Raw genomic sequence first — 19,395 nt, 5'->3', positions numbered from 1 at the left:
GATAAAACAATTTATACATATGCAACAACTTTACATATTGATAGGTTCCTGAATTAGGTGAAATAAGGGTTTTCCAGAGCAGTGTTTTCAGCAAACAAGTAGTTCTTGTTTTGCATTCCTATCAAGGTGTTGAGGGAATGCTGTAACTGTAACGTCCTAAATCAAGTAGCAAAGAAAAGCTGCTCATCTTTCTTTTGCCCGTCTCCTTTCCCCTATTTTATTCTCTACATTTACTTTGACATTGAATTTATTCACTCTTAATATAGTCCCATTCAGTTGTTCCTATTCATTTTTCAACTCTTCAAATCTCACTGGTTAAAAGAGACACATTGTTTGTCCTTTTGAATACAAAAGGTTTTATTCAATTTATTCCTAGGATGTGCTTGTTGCTGGCTAGCCCAGCATGCCCTGAACATCCCTATTTATTCTTGGGAAGGGCTGATGAACCACACAAGTCTCTGGAGATTAGGTACCCCTAAAGTGCTGTTAGAAAAGAGCTTCTAGATCTGGATGCAGAGTTGGAGGCAGTGAAGGAATTACAATATAGTTCCAAGTGAGAATGGTCTGGACAAAAGAAAAGAGGGGAACTTGAAGCCAGATGTGCTCCTGTCTATGTCCTAGGTGGTAGAGATCATGGGTTTGGTAAGTGTAATTGTCATCCTTAACACCAGTTCACCTGTGTGCATAAAATATTAAAACTCAAATATTATAAATCAGTCACACTAAGGCAAGCAATGAGATACAACACTAATAGTTTTACCAATTACATTTTATTTCCTAGAACAAAAATCACCATATCTATTACAATCAAGTATATCTCACTTCCTTTCTCCATCATCGTCAAAACTTCTGGATCAGCATGTGTGCCTTACACTGTGAGGAAGCTTCACATTTTATTGAAATTAAGTGAGATTGACAGCAGTGGACATCAGGGGCGAGTGTTGGACATGTTAAATATTCGCTACTAACAATTCTAGAAAAGGGATTGCATACTAAGGAAACTGGGCATCAAAATTAGGGAAGTCAAGCAAATTAGAGTTATATAAAATAGTAGCAACAAAAAAAAACATTAAAGAGTGATAGAAGCAAGATAGAGGAAATAGGTGAGAAAATTACTGTTATTCTACCTATGATCTTCCACAAATTCTCTTTATTTCGCTACCATCCCATGGCTGAGATAATTGTGTGGAAATAAAACACTTCACGTGGAAACTAGGAAATTAGATCAGTTACCTTAACGTCACTCATCAGGAAGTTACGAGAATCGATATATAACAAGGATAACACCTAAGAAATTTCAGCTGAAACAGAAAACTTGTGGATTTGCAAGATACATTATGTCCAGTGAATTTTTTTGAGGTAGTGAGTGCTATAAATTAATGTTTTATATCATATATGTAGTGGACTTCCAGAAGTCATTTGATGAAAGTCCCTTAGTATGGAGGCAGATTATTGACTTGGTTAATAAATTGATTGAAGGTTAAGGAACAGATTAAGCATATGGGCAGGATATGACTTGTGATCCTTAAGATCCACACAACTCACTTTTCCATGGCAGAAAGGCATGCTGAACTGCATGCAATATAGACAAAGTTACAGCAGTATGAATAGATTAAGTGAATAATCAAAAACTGATAACTGACTCCAATACAGGCAAATGTCAGGCTATTCACCTGGGAACAAAAAAAGGTACTTAAAATACTAAAAGGTTAGAACCAGTTGCGTTCTCTTATCAATTTTATTCTTGCTAATGACTCTTATCAATTTTAAGAGATGCACCGTAGAAAGCATCCTATTCCAGATGCATCACAGCTTGATATGGTAACCACTCTGCCCAAGACCGCAGGAAATTACAGAGTTGTGAATGCAGCCCAGTCATTCACACAAACAAACTTTCTTTCCATTGACTCAGTCTACAGTTCCTGCTGCCTCAGGAAAGCCAGTCAACATAATCAAAGGCCCCGCCCACCTCCTTTGTACTCTTCCCACCCTCTTCCGTTGGCCAGAAGATACAGAAGCTGGAAAACATATACCAACAGATTCATTAATAACTTCTCCCCTTGTGTTACCAGACTTATGAATGGACCTGTCATATTAGAGTTGATCTTTCTCTGCACCTTCTCTAGCTGTAACACTATATCCTGCACTCTGTATTACCCTGATTTACTTAGTTAAGGTATGATTTGCTTGGATAGCACGCAAAACAATACTTTGCACACTCAGTACATGTAACAATAATAAATCAAATGATTAAAGTCCACCAATTTGATTTGAAATCACAAGCCTTTAGAGCACTGCTCTTATATCAGATGAAGTGGAGGAAAGCACGTTGCCTATAACTTCTGTGCCTAAGAGGTAATGGCAAGGTAATTCGAGGTAATTAAGAGTGTCAAAAGATAAGTACAAATAGTGTGAGTGGCATGTCGACAGGCTGAATAACAGGTCTATCTGAAGGACTAGAATAGAAGAAGAACTGACTGACAACTAAAGCATGGGATAGATCACATCTGGGTACAGTGTCCCAGCACAGGAGGGAGAATAGCATGGTTTTTTCAACAGTTTCCAGAATCTCCAAAGAGTTAAATTGTGAAAAACTAAATTAAATGGGATTCCTTGGAATTTAGAAAGTTAAAGGGTAACTTATTTAAGATATTATGGGGAATACATTAGATGGACAGAAGTTCTGTTGGTTGAGTCTAGACTATGAACCAATTATTCATGACTATAGCAGTCACACTCACCTTTCTCTCTCCCCAGATTTTATTTACAGTAATTTTACCCCGTCGAGTATCTGATCCATCAATAACATCATCATGCACAAGGCTAGCAGTATGGATCATCTCAACGATCATGCCTATCGAGTGTTGGCTACTCAACAACTCCCTAGACAGAATGGATAGAAAGGAAAAAAAAATTAACTATGATATGACCCTGGGAGAAACAACACAGAGTCTAGTTCATCGAAACCTTCACTTTTTGGGAAGATGACACTTTTATATTAAAAAAGCCTGATTTAGCATTCAATCAATGTAGCAGCAGCAGAACTACTCAGTTGTATTTTCTTAGGACTTAAGTATTGGCTCAAAATAGTTCAAAATGTCAAAGACTTAAAAAAATTAAAACAAGATGTTAAACAAGATATTACATCTAAACCTACTTTCTTTCTAATAGGAATTTTGGAGAATGGAAAGAAGCAGAGTTAACATTTCAAGTCCAGGAACCCTTCTTCAAAATAGTGCTGAAGAATCTGAAGGTGTACTGGACAGCGAAGAAGGTTATCTCAGAGTGGAGCAGGACTTGATCAGATGGGCCAATGAGTTTAAGTTAGATAAATGTGAGGTGCTGCATTTTGGAAAGGCAAATCAGGGCACGACTTGCATTCTTAATGGTAAGGGAGTGTTGCTGAGTGCAAATTCATAGTTCTTTGAAAGTAGTGTCAGAGGTAGATGGGACAGTGAAGGTGGCATTTGGTATACTTGACTTTATTAGTCAGTGCATTGAGTATAGAAGTTGGGAGGTCATGTTGTGGCTGTACAGGACATTGGGTAGGCCACTACTGGGATATTGTGCGCTGTTCTGGTCTCCCTGCTATATAAAGGATGTTGTGAAACTTGAAAGGGTTCAGAAGGGATTTACAAGGATGTTGCCAGGGTTGGAGGGTTTGAAAGAGGCTGAATAGACTGGGGCTATTTTCCCTGGAACATCGGAGGCTGAAGGGTGACCTTCTGGAGGTTGATAAAATCATCAGGAACATGAATGGTGTAAATAGACAAGGTGTTTTCCCAGTGGTGGGGGAGTCCAAAGCTAGATGGCATATGTTTAAGTTGAGAGGGGAAAGATCTAAATTTGATCTAACAGGTAACCTTTTCCACACAGCAAGTGGTGCGTGCATGGAATGAGCTGGTAGTGGAGGCTAGTACAATCACAACACTTAAAAGGCATCTGGATGGCTAGATGAATAGGATGGGTTTTGAAGAATAGGGGCCAAATGCTTGTAAATGGGGCTAGATTTATTTAGGATATCTGGTAGGCATGGTCGAGTTGGACCGATGAGTCTGTTTCCATGCTGTATATCTCTATAACTAAGTTTGATCTCATTGAATGGTGGAACAGGCTTGAAAGGCTAAATAACCCACTCTTATGTAACCAGAGTTCTGCAAAAATATTCTTGTCACACATTTTTTAAAAAAGTTATTAATGTATGTTAATAACTTGGTTAGGAGCAATTTACATCAATGTTGTTACTGGCAACACAGCAACCCACTCACGCAAAAACAGGAGCTATGATAAGCAATTACACACTGCTGTAAAATTGGCATTTCATGATTTTAATTTTAGGATGACATTAGTGTGTAAGTGTCAATTTACTATTTTATAAGAGAAAGAAATAATCTGATGAAATTTTGGTCAATACAGAGAGACAATGGGTTTAAAATGATAGGAAGGATGTTTGGGAAAGATGGACAATGCTTAAAGCCCACATGGCTAGCTTCCAAAGTTGAGGAGGTCAACAGAATTTGCTATAATTTTCCAATCTTCCCTGTATGTAGAAGACGTGCCAGAGGGGTGGAGATTGACAAGTATGACATTACTAGTAACTGTACATTGATTAATTTAATAACCAGTGGTAGGACTTCAAAACATTAATGGAGGGATCAGTAAACATTTGAACAATTTGCAGTTCATTGAGAACAGCCAGCATTGGTTTGCAGAAATAGATCATGCTTGATTATAGAGTCATAGAGATGTACAGCATGGAAACAGATCCTTCGGTCCAATCCGTCCATGCCGACCAGATATCCCAACCCAATCTAGTCCCACCTGCCAGCGCCCGGCCCATATCCCTCCAAACCCTTCCTATTCAAATACCCATCCAAATGCCTTTTAAATGTTGTAATTGTACCAGCCTCCACCACATCCTCTGGCAGCTCATTCCATACACGTTCCACCTTCTGCGTGAAAATGTTGCCCCTTAGGTGTCTTTTATATCTTTCCCCTCTCACCCTAAACCTATGGCCTCTAGTTCTGGACTGCCCGACCCCAGGGAAAAGACTTTGTCTATTTATCCTATCTATGCCCCTCATAATTTTGTAAACCTCTATAAAAGGTCTCCCGTCAGCCTCCAACGCTCCAGGGAAAACAACCCCAGCCTATTCAGCCTCTCCCTGTAGCTCAGATCCTTCAACCTTGGCAACATCCTTGTATATCTTTTCTGAACCCTTTCAAGTTTCACAACATCTTTCCGACAGGAAGCAGACCAGAATTGCACGCAATATTCCAACAGTGGCCTAACCAATGTCCTGTACAGCCACAACATGACCTCCCAACTCCTGTAATCAATACTCTGACCAATAAACAAAAGCATACCAAACACCTTCTTCACTATCCTATCTACCTGCGACTCCACTTTCAAGGAGCATTTGGACAATTGCTCCAAGGTCTTTGTTCAGCAACACTCCCTAGGACCTTACCATTAAGTGTATAAGTCCTGCTAAGATTTGCTTTCCCAAAATGCAGCACCTTGCATTTATTGGAATTAAACTCCATCTGCCACTTCTCAGCCCATTGGCCCATCTGGTCCAGATCCTGTTGTAATCTGAGGTAACCCTCTTCGCAGTCCACTACACCTCCAATTTTGGTGTCATCTGCAAACTTGCTAACTGTACCTCTTATGCTCGCATCCAATTAATCAGTTAATTTTTGAAGAGGTGAAGAAGAGGATTTTGAGAAAACTTTTGACACAGTTCCATATTAAAGACAAGCTAACAAGTCTGAAGCTCATACAATAGGAGGGTCAGTGTCAGTTTGGATAAAATTGGAAAAAAGAGAACAGGGAACAATGGTAAATGGTTCTCTCTCAGATTAGTGAATGTTACATGTTGGTGAACTCCAAATGTCAATGTAAGGACCATTGATATTTGATATTTTAAAACCTCACTACAACCTTGGTTCAAACATGGGCAAAAAAACTGAATTCCAGATGTGAGGCAAATGCCTTCAACAACCAGGCTGCATTTGACAGTGGGTGGTACCAATGGTTTCAGCAAAACAGGAGTCAATGTGAATCAGGCAAAAGCCTCCATAGGCTGGAGTCATGCCTGGCATGTAAGGAAGATGGTTGTGGTTGTCGAAGTCAGTCAGTCATTTGAGCTCAACATTATCTGTGCAGGGGCTCCTCAAGCTAATATCCTCGTCCCAACAATCTTCAGTTGCTTCAATGACCTCCACACTACCACAAGTTCAAAATTGGATGTTCACTGATCATTGCACAATGTTCAGCACTATGTATGACTCCTGATACAGAAGGAGTCCACGTCCAAATGAAGCAAAACCTGGACAATATCCAGGCTTGGGCTGAAAAGTGACAAGCAACATTCACACTACACAAATGCTAGGTGATAACCATCTCTAATAAGAGACAGACAATATAACCATTACTCTTTGATATTCAATAGTATTATGTGACTCTCAACATCCTAGGCGTTACATTTGAACCAGAAACTGAATAGGACTCATCCTATAAATATAGTGGCTACAACAGCAGGTCTATGCCTAGGAATCCTGTCCATCATAGAAGTTGCAAATCAGGATTGTGATGGAATTCTCCCAGCTTGTTTGAATGAGTGCAGCTCCATGAACATCAAAGCAACTGGACACCATCCATGACAAAGCAGCCCACTTGATCAGCACTACATCCACAATCATCCGCACCCTCCACCACTGATGCTTAATAATAACAACAAGAAATACAATAGACAATAGACAATAGATGCAGGAGTAGGCCATTCTGCCCTTCGAGCCTGCACCGCCATTCAATATGATCATGGCTGATCATTCCTAATCAGTATCCTGTTCCAGCCTTATCTCCATACCCCTTGACTCCACTATCTTTAAGAGCTCTCTCCAATTCTTTCTTAAAAGAATCCAGAGACTGGGCCTCCACTGCCCTCTGGGGCAGAGCATTCCACACAGCCACCACTCTCTGGGTGAAGTAGTTTCTCCTCATCTCTGTCCTAAATGGTCTACCCCGTATTTTTAAGTTGTGTCCTCTGGTTCGGCACTCCCCCATCAACGGAAATATGTTCCCTCCTGCCAGAGTGTCCAGTCCTTTCATAAGCCTATACGTTTCAATCAGCTCCCCTCTCAGTCTTCTAAACTCAAGGGTATACAAGCCCAGTCGCTTCAGTCTTTCCGTGTAAGGCAATCCTGCCATTCCAGGAATTGACCTCGTGAACCTACGCTGCACTCCCTCAATAGCCAGAATGTCTTTCCTCAAATTTGGAGACCAGAACTGTACACAGTACTCCAGGTGTGGTCTCACCAGGGCCCTGTACAGCTGCAGAAGCACCTCTTTGCTTCTATACTCAATCCCTCTTGTTATGAAGGCCAGCATGCTATTAGCCTTCTTCACGACCTGTTGTACCTGCATGCTTGCCTTCATTGACTGGTGGACAAGAACACCCAGATCTCTCTGAACAGCCCCTTTACCTAATTTGATACCATTGAGGTAGTAATCTGCCTTCCTGTTCTCGCCACCAAAGTGGATAACCAGACATTTATCCACATTAAACTGCATCTGCCATGCATCTGCCCACTCACCTAACTTGTCCAGGTCACCCTGTAATCCCCTAACATCCTCATCACATTTCCCCCTACCACCTAGCTTTGTGTCATCAGCAAATTTGCTAATGTTATTGCTGATACCATCTTCTATATCATTTACATATATTGTAAAAAGCTGCGGTCCCAGCACGGATCCCTGCGGTACCCCACTGGTCACTGCCTGCCATTTCGAAATGGAGCCGTTAATCACTACCCTTTGTTTCCTATTAGCCAACCAATTCTCTATCCAATCTAGTACTTTGCCCCCAATCCCGTGCGCCCTAATTTTACTCACTAACCTCTTGTGTGGGACTTTATCAAAAGCTTTCTGAAAGTCCAGGTACAGTACATCAAGGCTCCTTAGACAACCACCTTCCAGCCCACAACAACTTCCATCATGATGGGCAAGGGCAGCAGATACATGGGAGCATCAACACCTGCAAGTCCTTCCAAGCCAGTTAGGTCAAAATCCTCAAACTCCCTCCCTAAAAGGTACGGTGAGTCTATTTACAGAACATGGACCACAGCAGTTCAAGAAGGCAGCTTCTTGAGGGCAGCAAACAGGCAATAAATGCTGACCCAGCCAGCAATACCTACATCCCACAAGTACATTTAAAAATGGTTTGGATTTTGGAATGCAGCAATATTTTAATCAAATCAGATTTGCAAGGTGTGGCAAACGGTGAGGATGAAACCAACTGCAGAAAAGCAAAATGAACAGACAAGTAGCAGATGGAATTTAATAAAGAGAAGTGTAAGATATGGTATGCTGGCAGAAGGAATAGAGGAGCAATAACACACAAACAGAAAATCGGAGCGATAGAACAATACAGCTCAGTACAGGCCCTTTGGCCCTCAATACTGTGCTGATCTATGAAACCAATCTGAAGCCCATCTAACCTACACTATTCCATTATCATCCACATATTTATCCAATGACCATTTAAATGCCCTTAAAGTTGGCGATTCTGTTACTGTTGTGGCAGGGCATTCCACCCCTTACTGCTGAGGAAAGAACCTACCTCTGACATCTGTCCTACATCTATCACCCCTCAATTTAAAACTACGTCTCCTCGTGCTAGCCATCGCCAGAGGAAAAAGGCTCTCGCTGTCCAACCTATCTAATCATCTAGTATGTCTCTATTAAGTCACCTCTCAACCCTCTTCTCTCGAATGAGAATAGCCTCAATTCCCTCAGTATTTCCTCATAAGACCTTCCCTCCATACCAGGCAACATCCTGGTAAATCTTCTCTGCATCCTTTCCCATGCTTCCACATCCTTCCTGTAATGCAATGGCCAGAACTGTATGCAATACTGCACCACGACCTCATGGCTCTGAAACTCAATCCCTCTACTAATAAAAGCTAACATACTATATGCCTTCTTAACAACCCTATCAACCTGGGTGGCAACTTTCAGGGATCTATGTACATGGACACCAAGATCTCTCTGCTCATCTACACTACCAAGAATCTCACCATTAGCCCAGTAATCTGCATTCCTGTTGCTCCTTCCAAAGTGGATCACCTCACACTTTTCCTCATTAAACTCCATTTGCCACCTTTTCTTTGTAACCTACAACATCCTTCCGCACTGTCCACAACTCCACCGACTTGAGTGTCATCCGCAAATTTACTATCTCTTCCTTCTATGCCTTCATTCAGGTCATTTATAAAAATGACAAACAGCAATGGCCCCAAAACAGACCGTTGTGGTACACCACTAGTAACTGAACTAGAGGATGAACACTTCCCATCAACCACCACCCAATGTCTTCTTTCAGAAGCTCGCCAATTTCTGCCGTGGGGAACCTTATCAAACGCTTTACTGAAATCCATGTATACCACATCAGCTACTTTACCCTCATCCACCTGTTTGGTCACATTCTCAAAGAACTCAATAAGGTTTGAGAGGCATGACGTACCCTTCAGAAAACCATGTTGACTATCCCAAATCAAATTATTCCTATCTCTTATAATCCTTTCCGACACTTCACCCACAACCGAAGCAAGGCTCATTGATCTATATTTACCAGGGTTGTCTCTACTCCCCTTTTTGAACAAGGAGGCAATATTTGCTATCCTTCAGTCTTCTGGTACTATTCCTATAGACAATGAAGACAAAGATCAAAGCCAAATGCTCCGTAATCTCCTCCCTGGCTTCCCAGAGAACCCAAGGATAAATTCCATCCAGCCAGGAGACTTATCTATTTTCACACTTTCCAGAATGGCTAACACCTCAATGAACCTCAATTCCTGTTTCTCAGTATTCTCAACGCTTTCTTTTTCCTGTGAGAAAACGGACGAAAAATATTATTAAGCACCTCTCCTATCTCTTTGGACTCCACCCACAACTTCCTACTACTGTCCTAGACAAGCCCTAATCTTACTCAAGTCATTATTTTATTCCTGATATACCTATAGAAAGCTTCAGAGGTTTTTCTTCACCCGACCTGCCAAAGTCTTCTCATGTCCCTTCCTGGCTCTTCTTAGCTCTCTCTGCCCCCAGCTAGAAGTCTTCTGCTGCAGTACATACCTATCCCTTTCCATCACTAAAGTAAACTCAACCGATTTGTGGTCACTATCACCAAAGTGCACACCTACCTCCAAGTCTAACATCTGGCCCAGTTCATTACCCAGTACCAAATCCAATGTGGCCTCGTCTCTTATTAGCCTATCTATGTACTATGTCAGGAAATCGTCCTGCACACATTGGACAAAAACTGACCCATCTAAAGGTATTCAAACTATAGCATTTTCAGTCAATATTAGAAAAGTTAAAACGCCCCCTTAACAACTACCATGTTACGTTCGCTCCTATCTAGAATCATCTTTGCTATCCTTTCCATCACACCTCTGGAAATATTTGGAGACCTGCAGAAAACTCCTAACAGGGTGACCTCTCCTTTCCGGTTTCTAACCTCAGCCCATACTACCTTAGTAGACGAGTCCTCAAACATGCTTTCTGCCACCGTAATACTGACCTTGACTAACAATGCCACAACTCCCCCTCTTTCAACACTTTCCCTGTTCTTACTAAAATATCTCAGCCTTGGAACTTGCAACAACCATTCCTGTACCTGCTCTATGCATGTCACCAAAATTTCCACAACAAAGTTCCAGGTACCAAACCATGCTGTAAGTTCACCCACCTTATTCCGGACGCTTCTGGCATTGAAGTAGACATATTTCAAACCACCTTCCTGCTTGCCGGTACACTCCTGCGACCTTGAAATCTTATTCATGACCTGATTCTCAGCCTCCTGTACACTGGAGCTATAATTCAGGTTCTCATCCCCTGCTGAATTAGTTAAATCCTCCCCAAGAACATGAGCAAACCCCCCACCCCCAAGATATTGGTACCCCTTTGGTTCAGGTGGAGACCATCCTGTTTGTAGAGGTCCTACTTACCCCAGAATGAGCCCCAAATATCCAGGTATCTGAATCCCTCCGTCCTGCACCATCCCTGTAGTCACGTGTTCAATTGCTTTCCCTATGCCTTGCCTCGCTAGCATATGGCATGGGTAACAAACTAGACAGAACAACTCTGTTCTAGCTCTAAGCTTCCACCCTAGCTCCTTGAATTTCTGCCTTACATCTCCATCCTTTTTCCTACCTATTTCATTGTTGTCTATGTGGACCACAAGTAGGGGCTGCTCCCCCTCAAGGATCCCAAAAACACAATCCGAGACATCATGGACCCTGACACCTGGGAGGCAACACATCAACTGCAAGTCTCTCATTCCCACAGAATCTGTTATCTGTCCCCCTAACTATGGAGTCCTCAGTGACTAATGCTCTACTCCTCTCCCCTCCTTCCCTTCTGAGCAACAGGGACAGACTCTGTACCAGAGACCTGTACCCTATGGCTTACCCCTGGTAAGATGCAGGGAGATTTAAAAAAAAAATAAAAACGCAATATGACCTTAAACTTGTTGCCTATGACCATGGTGAAAGCAGAGAAAAGTTATGATTTCAAAAGAAAACTGAGTGGAAACCAGAGGCAAATAAACTTGCAGGGTTATGGGAAGGAATGGAAATGACTGTAATGTTCCATAAAGCATGTGCTAGGATTCAGTGGACTGAAATGTTTTATTCTGTGCCAATTACTACTCTATTCCACTACTATGGCTGGGAGATTAGTAGAGGTAGACAAACCTTTATCAACAATCCAAAAAGCTCCAAAATCCAAAGGTTTTTTTGTAAAGTTTTAATCTCATTAACAAGGTTGTTTGGTGTGCAAACAGTTAACCCAACTCCGCACCCACTCAATGCGTGTCACTCATATGTGATGCAGTGGGGGGGGGGGGGGGCTCAGCACTGGCAGACCTCAATTCTGTCTCAGGGCCCGTTACTCAGTGAGTCTGCTGTTCAACAAGATTTTTAAAAATTTCACCACTGAACTGTCACTTATTCTGAAATTCAAAAAGTTCTGAATTCTGAAAACCAGCTGGTCTCGAGCGTTTCGGATAAAGGATTGTGTACCTGTATTTACTTGTGTGCTTATGAGTACACTAATGACTTTAAAATAGCAGTGGGCAGAAATGTTTGCATTCATAACTTATTACAGCCTTGGTTCAAACATTGGCAACAGAAAGAAAAAGCACTGAATTCCAGAGGGGAGGTGAATGACTTTGACAACAATGCCACATTCGACAGTCGGTGATGTCAATGAGTTCCGCAAAATGGAAGTCAATGGGAATTAGGGAGAAGTCTCCATAAGTTGAAGTCATGTCTGGCACACAGGATGATGATTGTGGTTGTTTAAGATCAGTCCACGAGCTCAGATGACACCTGTGCAGAAGTTCCTCAGCATAATGTTGTAAGCCCAAACATCTTCACTTGCTTTTCATCCCATACTTCTCAGGTCTACTCAAAAGTAGTTTTTAGTTCAGCTAACAGTTTACAAAACTTACTTCACTCACCCGTTCTTGCCATGGTGGAGATTGCACGCTTTTGCCATTAATACCACAATCATTGGCCGAAAAGCCTTCCCTTTTCCATCAAAGTAATAATCGCAAATTGCCTTAAGGTCTGAAGAAACTGCTAATAGCTGAAAGGTTATTTAAAGAGTTAAATCTCAGAAAAAAAAAGGTGTTTTACACATTAATAACTAATGAGCAATCATAAGAAAAAGAACAGACTGGATAAACGTGCTTGTATCGTAGAGGATTAATTATCCAAACTACTAAACATTAACTTGCAAGATCACAAACTAAATGCTTGCCATACTCTTCCTCCCCCACTTTCTTGCTTTATCTTCTTCATTACACAGAATTGATCTACATTCAGTAGGAAAGAGTGCACTTTTGCCAAGCTTAACAGGATATTTAGTTAATGTATAGTGGGGATATGGTGGCATGGTGCTAATGTCACTGGACAAGTTGTCCAGAATCGAGAGTGTAGTGCTGGAAAAGCACAGCAGATCAGGCAGCATCCAAGGAGCAGGAGAATCGATGTTTCAGGCAAAAGCCATTCATCAGTAATACAGAACCCCAGGTTAATGTTCTGAAGCAGGATTACTGGACCCGAAATATTAACTTTGCTTTCTCTCCACAGATACTGCCAGATTTGTTTTCCCAGCAATTTCAGTTTTTGTTTCGGGCTTCCAGCATCTGGTGTTCTTTGGATATTTTTGTTTCATGTTCTGGGGACATGGATTTGAATTGCATCATAGAGGATGGTAAAATCTGAATTCAATTTTAAAAATCTGGAATTTAAAAAAAATGCTGGCCTCATGGTGACCACTGTGATAAAACCCATCCAGTTCACTAATGTCCTTTAGGAAAGAAAATCTACCATCCTTACCAATCTGGCCTACACATGACTCCAGATTTTTGCTACTTTCTTCGCAACTAGGGACGGGTAATAAATGTTGGCCTTATCAGAGAAGTACAAATCTCAAACAAATGTTTAAAAAAAGATTACAGACAGACCCAGGATATTTAGTCAATGCATTTTGGGGAGACAGATGGTGGTATGGTGCTAACGTCACTGGACAAGTAATCCAGAATCCCAGGCTAAAAGTTCTGAAGAAGGATTACTGGACCTGAAACATTAACTCTGCTTTTTCTCCAGCTTCTGCCCATATATTTAACATGCTGTATCAAGATTGCAGAAATCTCTCTCATTTGTATCATCCCTAAATTAAGGAATCCATACTTGCATCTCTCACTTGTCTGTTTCTTCTCAACATTGCACACCTAATACTAGGGATTAAATGCGAATTAATGGTCAGGATAAATAAGTAGGTGAAATGTAGGTAATATTATACATACACAGGGATACAATACATATTCTAATCTGCAGGTTTAGGAAAGGATCATCAGATTTTTATTTAAAGCGTCTTTATGATGCTAAAAGTAATTCAACAGGAATTTAATAATTACAAACAAATTAAGTTAAAAAGAGTACTGTCCAGACATACATTGGTTGGTGTCTGCTGAAAACTGTTCACCCTGAATTTAGGGAAAGGCAGATAGGAATGTAAGAGATAGGAGCACGACTATTCCATTCAGCCCGGCCATTCTAAAATATCATGGATGATCTGCCCAAGCCTCAACTCTTCTTTTGTATCAGCTCCTTATAGCCCTCAACTCCCTGACATTTCAAAGATCTACCTACTTCCTCTTTAAATACTTCCTATGATCATGTATCCACAAATCACTGGGATAGAGAATTCTAATATTCACTGCCATCTGGGAGATAAAAGACCTTCACATCTCAATTTCAAATGAGTGCCCTCTTATTCTGCAATCTTGCCCTCTTGTTCAAGATTCCTCTACAAATGGAAATAACTTCTCAACATCTATCCTGTCAAGCCCCCTCAGAACCATGAATGTTCATCCACATTCTTGTAGATTTTGATGAATAAAGGCCTAATGTTTAATAAGTCAACCCCTTCATCTAAAAAAAATTAATGTAACTAATTTCTTGAGCTACCTCCAATGCCAGTATACATATTTTAAAAACACTGGAACCAAAACAGTACGCAATACTCCAGATGTGGTCTCACCAAGATCCTATATGGCTATAACAAGACTTTTCCAATTTTAAATTCCAACCCACTAGCAATAAAGGGCAAAATTGTATTTGCCTTCTTACTTACTTGCTGCATCTGCATGCTAACTTTATGTTATGTGTTATATGTATAAAAAAAACACTGAAATTGCTCTGTGTCACTGTTTACTTTTTAAGAGTCTCTCTGTCTCATTCAAGTGTATGACCTCTCAATTTTCTTCATGAAACTCCATCTGCCAGGCTTTTGCAGATTCCTTATGTCATCATCACAACACACCCTCAACTATTTTTGTATCAGTTGCAAATTTAGATATATTATACTCTACTCTAAGTCATTATAGTAATAATAAATAATGGAAGCTCTAGGACTGACCCTTGTAGCTAGTTATATCTTTCCAACCTAACCCATTAATCTTAGCTCTGGTTCCTGCATAGTAACAAATTCTCAGTCCATGCTAATAAAATAAACCCAATATCATGCGCTCCTATTTTATACAAAAACTTTCCACATGGCACCTTGTTGAATGTCTTCTGGAATTCTGAATTCACTATATCTATTGGCTTCTCTTTATCAATTCTGCTCATTATATCCTCAAAGAAATCTATCAAATTTGTCAAACATGATTTTCCGTTCACGAAACCAAGTTGACTATGTGTGTTAAGCTTGTCTAAATGTTTTGCCATTTCTCCTTTAATAAAGGACTTCAGAACATTCCCAATAACGGATGTTAGGCTAACTAGCCTACAGTTTTCCGCTACCAGTCTCTGTCCTTTTTTGAACAGGGGCATTACATTAACAGTTTTCCAATCCACTGGAACCTTCTCAAAATCCAATGAGCTCTGGAATATTTCCAAAGCCTCCATTTTCGCTGCAATCACTCCCATTAAGTCCAGGCCATCAGGTCCTGCCAACTTATCTGCTTTTTGTCCCATCAGTTTGTTAAACACTTTATCATTCTTGATCGAACAGGATTCAAAACTGTCCCTCCCATTAGCACCTTACTCATGATATCTTTGGGACAGTTTAGTGTCTGTGAAGACTGACAAAATATTGATTTATTGTCTACCATTTCCCCGTTACCAGTTATTAATTACCTCGTCCTTTCAAAGGGTCCCATACTCACTTTATCCAAATCGTATTTAAATATCTATTGAAGTCCTTCCTATTTGTTTTCACATATCTGGTGATGCTGCCTGACCTGCTGCGCTTTTCCAGCAACACATTTTCAGTAATTTACTTTCATAATCAATTTACTCTGTCTTAATTAGGTTTTTAATCATCCACTATCAATTCTTTAAAAGAAATACTGCAAATTATCATTGGTTTGTATGCTTTAGTTTATGATTGGATGCCTTGACTGCCTTTGTTAATCGTGTATCTTCTTTAAATTATTTAACCTAGTTTCCTAATCAACCTTTTCAGAGATGTTATTACACATCTCTGGAGCAGGTGGGACTTGAACACAGGTCTCCCTGTCCAGGGGTATGGACACTGCCTCGGCACCACAAGAATCTCCTTTTTTTTTGGTCCATCCTTCTCTCAGAATCCTTTTATGACAGGAATAATTTTTTTTGCTAATTTGCCACTGCTGATCTAATGACCTTGCAGTCCACTTTGGTTAAATCTTTCTTCACACCTTTGAAACTGTCCTTATTTGAGGATGCTAGTTCAAGACTTGAATTGCTCTGCCCATGAATTTGAAATTCTATCATGTTCTGATCACTACTCTCTGTGTGACCCTTCGTTAATCCTATTTTTTTTAAACACATTCTAAACTAGTTTATTCCCAGGTAATGTAAAGACCACACCTTTTTCTGCATTTTTGATTGTGGACTGAAGTGTGAAAAAGAATGCTTTGTAAAACTAAAGATTATGGTGACTAGTCATTGATGACAAGTTCTGCCTGCAAACTATGATGTGATTAGCTCTCAGTTCAATAACCCTTAATTATACTCTTTAAAAAGCCAAAAAAATTTTTATCAGTCAAATTGGTTATCAACCACCACTTATCCCTCATCAAGGACAAATTCTGTTTGAGAAGATTAACCAGTAAACTAGATTGCCTGACTTCAGTTCAATTCAGACAAATAAGATTTTCATTAGTTGCGTCAATCTCAGTTTCTCATTATTTTACATGCAAAGCCATCAACTTGTGAAATGGCTTTCCAATTGGGCAACAGAAGGTAAGAAACTTGTATTCTCCTAACTTATTGTCTTCTATGCATTGTGGGATCACAACTTTTAAAGTGAAGATTAAACATTGTATCAAAAAGGGTTGCAGTTTCTGATGTGACCTATCATTACTGGACATGATTTCACAGTTGAAGTGGTAACATTTAATAGATAAAACATTATACTGTAATATTAAAAGATTAAATTGGACTATCTCCCTGGACATTAATGTAATATTGAAGGGTTAAACTGCACTGTCTTCCTCCAGAAGCTGAAAGTTCTGGAGGTGGTTGGGGATGACATTCATGTAGGAATGCGGATGACTCCCACTTCGTTTAGACAGTCATTTACTATACTACTCTCCTACAGTCCCTTCCATTCAGAAACACCTTCTTAGCCATCCCCCAGCCAATCAGGTTCACTTGCAGGATCATCCCTGATACTGAAGCATATCACACCTACACTGTGTGGGGAAGTAGCTGAGCCAGAGCTCATTTGCAGGGCTGCTCCAAAGCTTGGACATATCACACCTACATTGTCTTGGGAATTGAGGAGTCAGGAAATCATCTGCATAACGATTCCCCAGGATTAGGGCATTTACATTTATTTCTACAGATGACCTCATCCTACCTGTGGACAGAGTACACTTGTAAGCATTACCAACTGACCTGTATTATGGGGATGTGTTTTCCTTATTCAAGGCCTCATTTTGACTCTACGTCACACGATCAGCGGAGTGTGTCAGAGGGGTCACCTAGCTTGTACAAGCTTTAATAAACTTTAACTGCTTACAGAAGTTGGTGGTGTGTGCAAATTGCATCTAGTGTGTGAAACCTTGGGAAGAGAACCTACCTTGGGAAGAGAACCTAACAATACTTCTGCCATTACCCAGTTTTGAAAACTTCTGTAGTTATGAAAATGAAAACTTCGGTTAGCAGAAAATGAAAGACTGGCGTACCTGCCTGATTTCAGCATATAAATTCTTCAGATCGTTCTGAGCCAATACGTAGGGGCTTTTATGCTGTTTGTCACTATACACCTGGTTGCGGCAGCATTTAGTTCTAGTCGTGTACATAAATCTGGATGGACTTCCAAAACAAGAGAGAGAGAGTCAACTTTGATGTTAGTGGCTTCTGTATATAAAAAGTTAATTTAAACGAATCTCAAAATATCTAATGATTTTATGTTTTGAGGAAAATATAGCAATCTTTCCTTTTTCAACATGCCTTTCAAATATGGGGTTTTCTGTCAACATTAGAACACTGAAAATTCCATAATGCAACCAGACTTGTGCTTATAGAATCATGGAATGATACAGCATGGGAGAAGGCCATTGAGCCCATCTTACCAGGTCTTCAAAATAACTAATTAATCCCATTCCTTTCTCTCCTCCTCATCCCCCACCCCTCCGTTCTCACATTCACAATTATCCAGTTCATTTCTCAATAAGTTACTACTTGGGCATTGTAAACTGTGAGAAAGATAATATAGCCTTCAAAAACACATGAACAACTTGGTGGAATGGGCAAAGTCAGATGAAGTTCAATGCAGACAAATGAGAAACAACTCGTTTTGCTAGGAAGAACAGAGACAAAATAAACTAAAGAGAGTACAAATCATCAGGTGTGAAGGAGCAAGGGAACCTGGGTGTTATTAAATGGGTCACCGAGTACATGATCAAGGAAGTTTTGAATTTAAATAAAACACTAGTTCAACATCAAGTGAGGTACTAACATTCTGGGTGTCACTGTAGTTTTGAGTTATTTTTGAATAATTTATAACATACAATATTATATAATGCAAACTTGATCAAACAAGTGAGGAATCAAAATATTTTGTTTAATTATGATAACAGTTTTTTTTGTGGAATGAAAGTAATTTGATAAGTAAAAAGGAAGGTTTAGGCCTTTGTCATAAGCATAGTTTTTACTTAAAGACACAGATTATGTTTAAAAGTGGTTTCATTTGGAACACATACATGTAATAGATCAATGGATAGGGTCATGACCATGGGTCAGAATCCCAAAGTACAAGTACAAGGATCTATCTTAAAACATTGATAGAGACAAAAATGGTTGTGGATATAAATTAAGTAGCTGTCTGGGGGATGTAGGGGGGGGAAAGAGGCAGTAAGTAAGAGTGAGAGAGAGGGGTGAGGGGGCTGAGGTGTGTTTGGGGGTTGAAGGGGCAAAGGGTTGCGGGTGGTGACAGACAAAAACAAAAGTTCCCTCTTATTTCTAGTCTCTGCATGTGATGGTATTATTAATTCTTCTTGCAGTTAGTAATTATTAAATTTATTTTTGATTAATTTAAGAAAGCCTGGTTAAATTGGCACCTTTTAAAAATAATGTTCCTTTACTTCTAGGAGAAAAGTATCCACAAGGAAAAATCTGTTTACAAATTAATTGAGTTGCAACAACTAAGGGAACAGGTGACTAAAGAAAAGGAGCCATTTCATTCCTGTAGTATTGAGTACAGGAGTTGGGAGGTCATGTTGCCGCTGTACAGGACATTGGTTCGGCCACTTTTAGAATACTGCGTACAATTCTGGTCTCTTTCCAATAGGTTGTCTCAATTTCTCTGTCCCCACACATCCAATC

At 40.1% G+C, this 19,395-nt stretch overlaps 1 protein-coding gene across 4 annotated transcripts in view; it reads right to left on the bottom strand.

The window, feature by feature from the left end:
• pdss1 (prenyl (decaprenyl) diphosphate synthase, subunit 1) overlaps positions 1–19,395 on the bottom strand; it is a 53,309-nt gene that overhangs the window by 22,699 nt on the left and 11,215 nt on the right. For all 4 annotated transcript variants that reach the window (XM_072576001.1, XM_072576000.1, XM_072576002.1 and 1 more), the window contains exons 3-5: positions 17,754–17,883; positions 12,528–12,655; positions 2,742–2,883 (exon numbers count right to left, since the gene is read on the bottom strand). In XM_072576001.1, coding sequence (XP_072432102.1) covers positions 2,742–2,883; positions 12,528–12,655; positions 17,754–17,883 — 400 coding nt within the window. The remainder of the gene's footprint in view (positions 1–2,741; positions 2,884–12,527; positions 12,656–17,753; positions 17,884–19,395) is intronic.

Source organism: Chiloscyllium punctatum, chromosome 8, assembly GCF_047496795.1.
Source record: "Chiloscyllium punctatum isolate Juve2018m chromosome 8, sChiPun1.3, whole genome shotgun sequence".
NCBI classification, from domain to species: Eukaryota; Metazoa; Chordata; class Chondrichthyes; order Orectolobiformes; family Hemiscylliidae; genus Chiloscyllium; species Chiloscyllium punctatum.
Note: the sequence above shows the minus strand (reverse complement) of the source record. Positions and strands in the feature narration are given on the sequence as shown.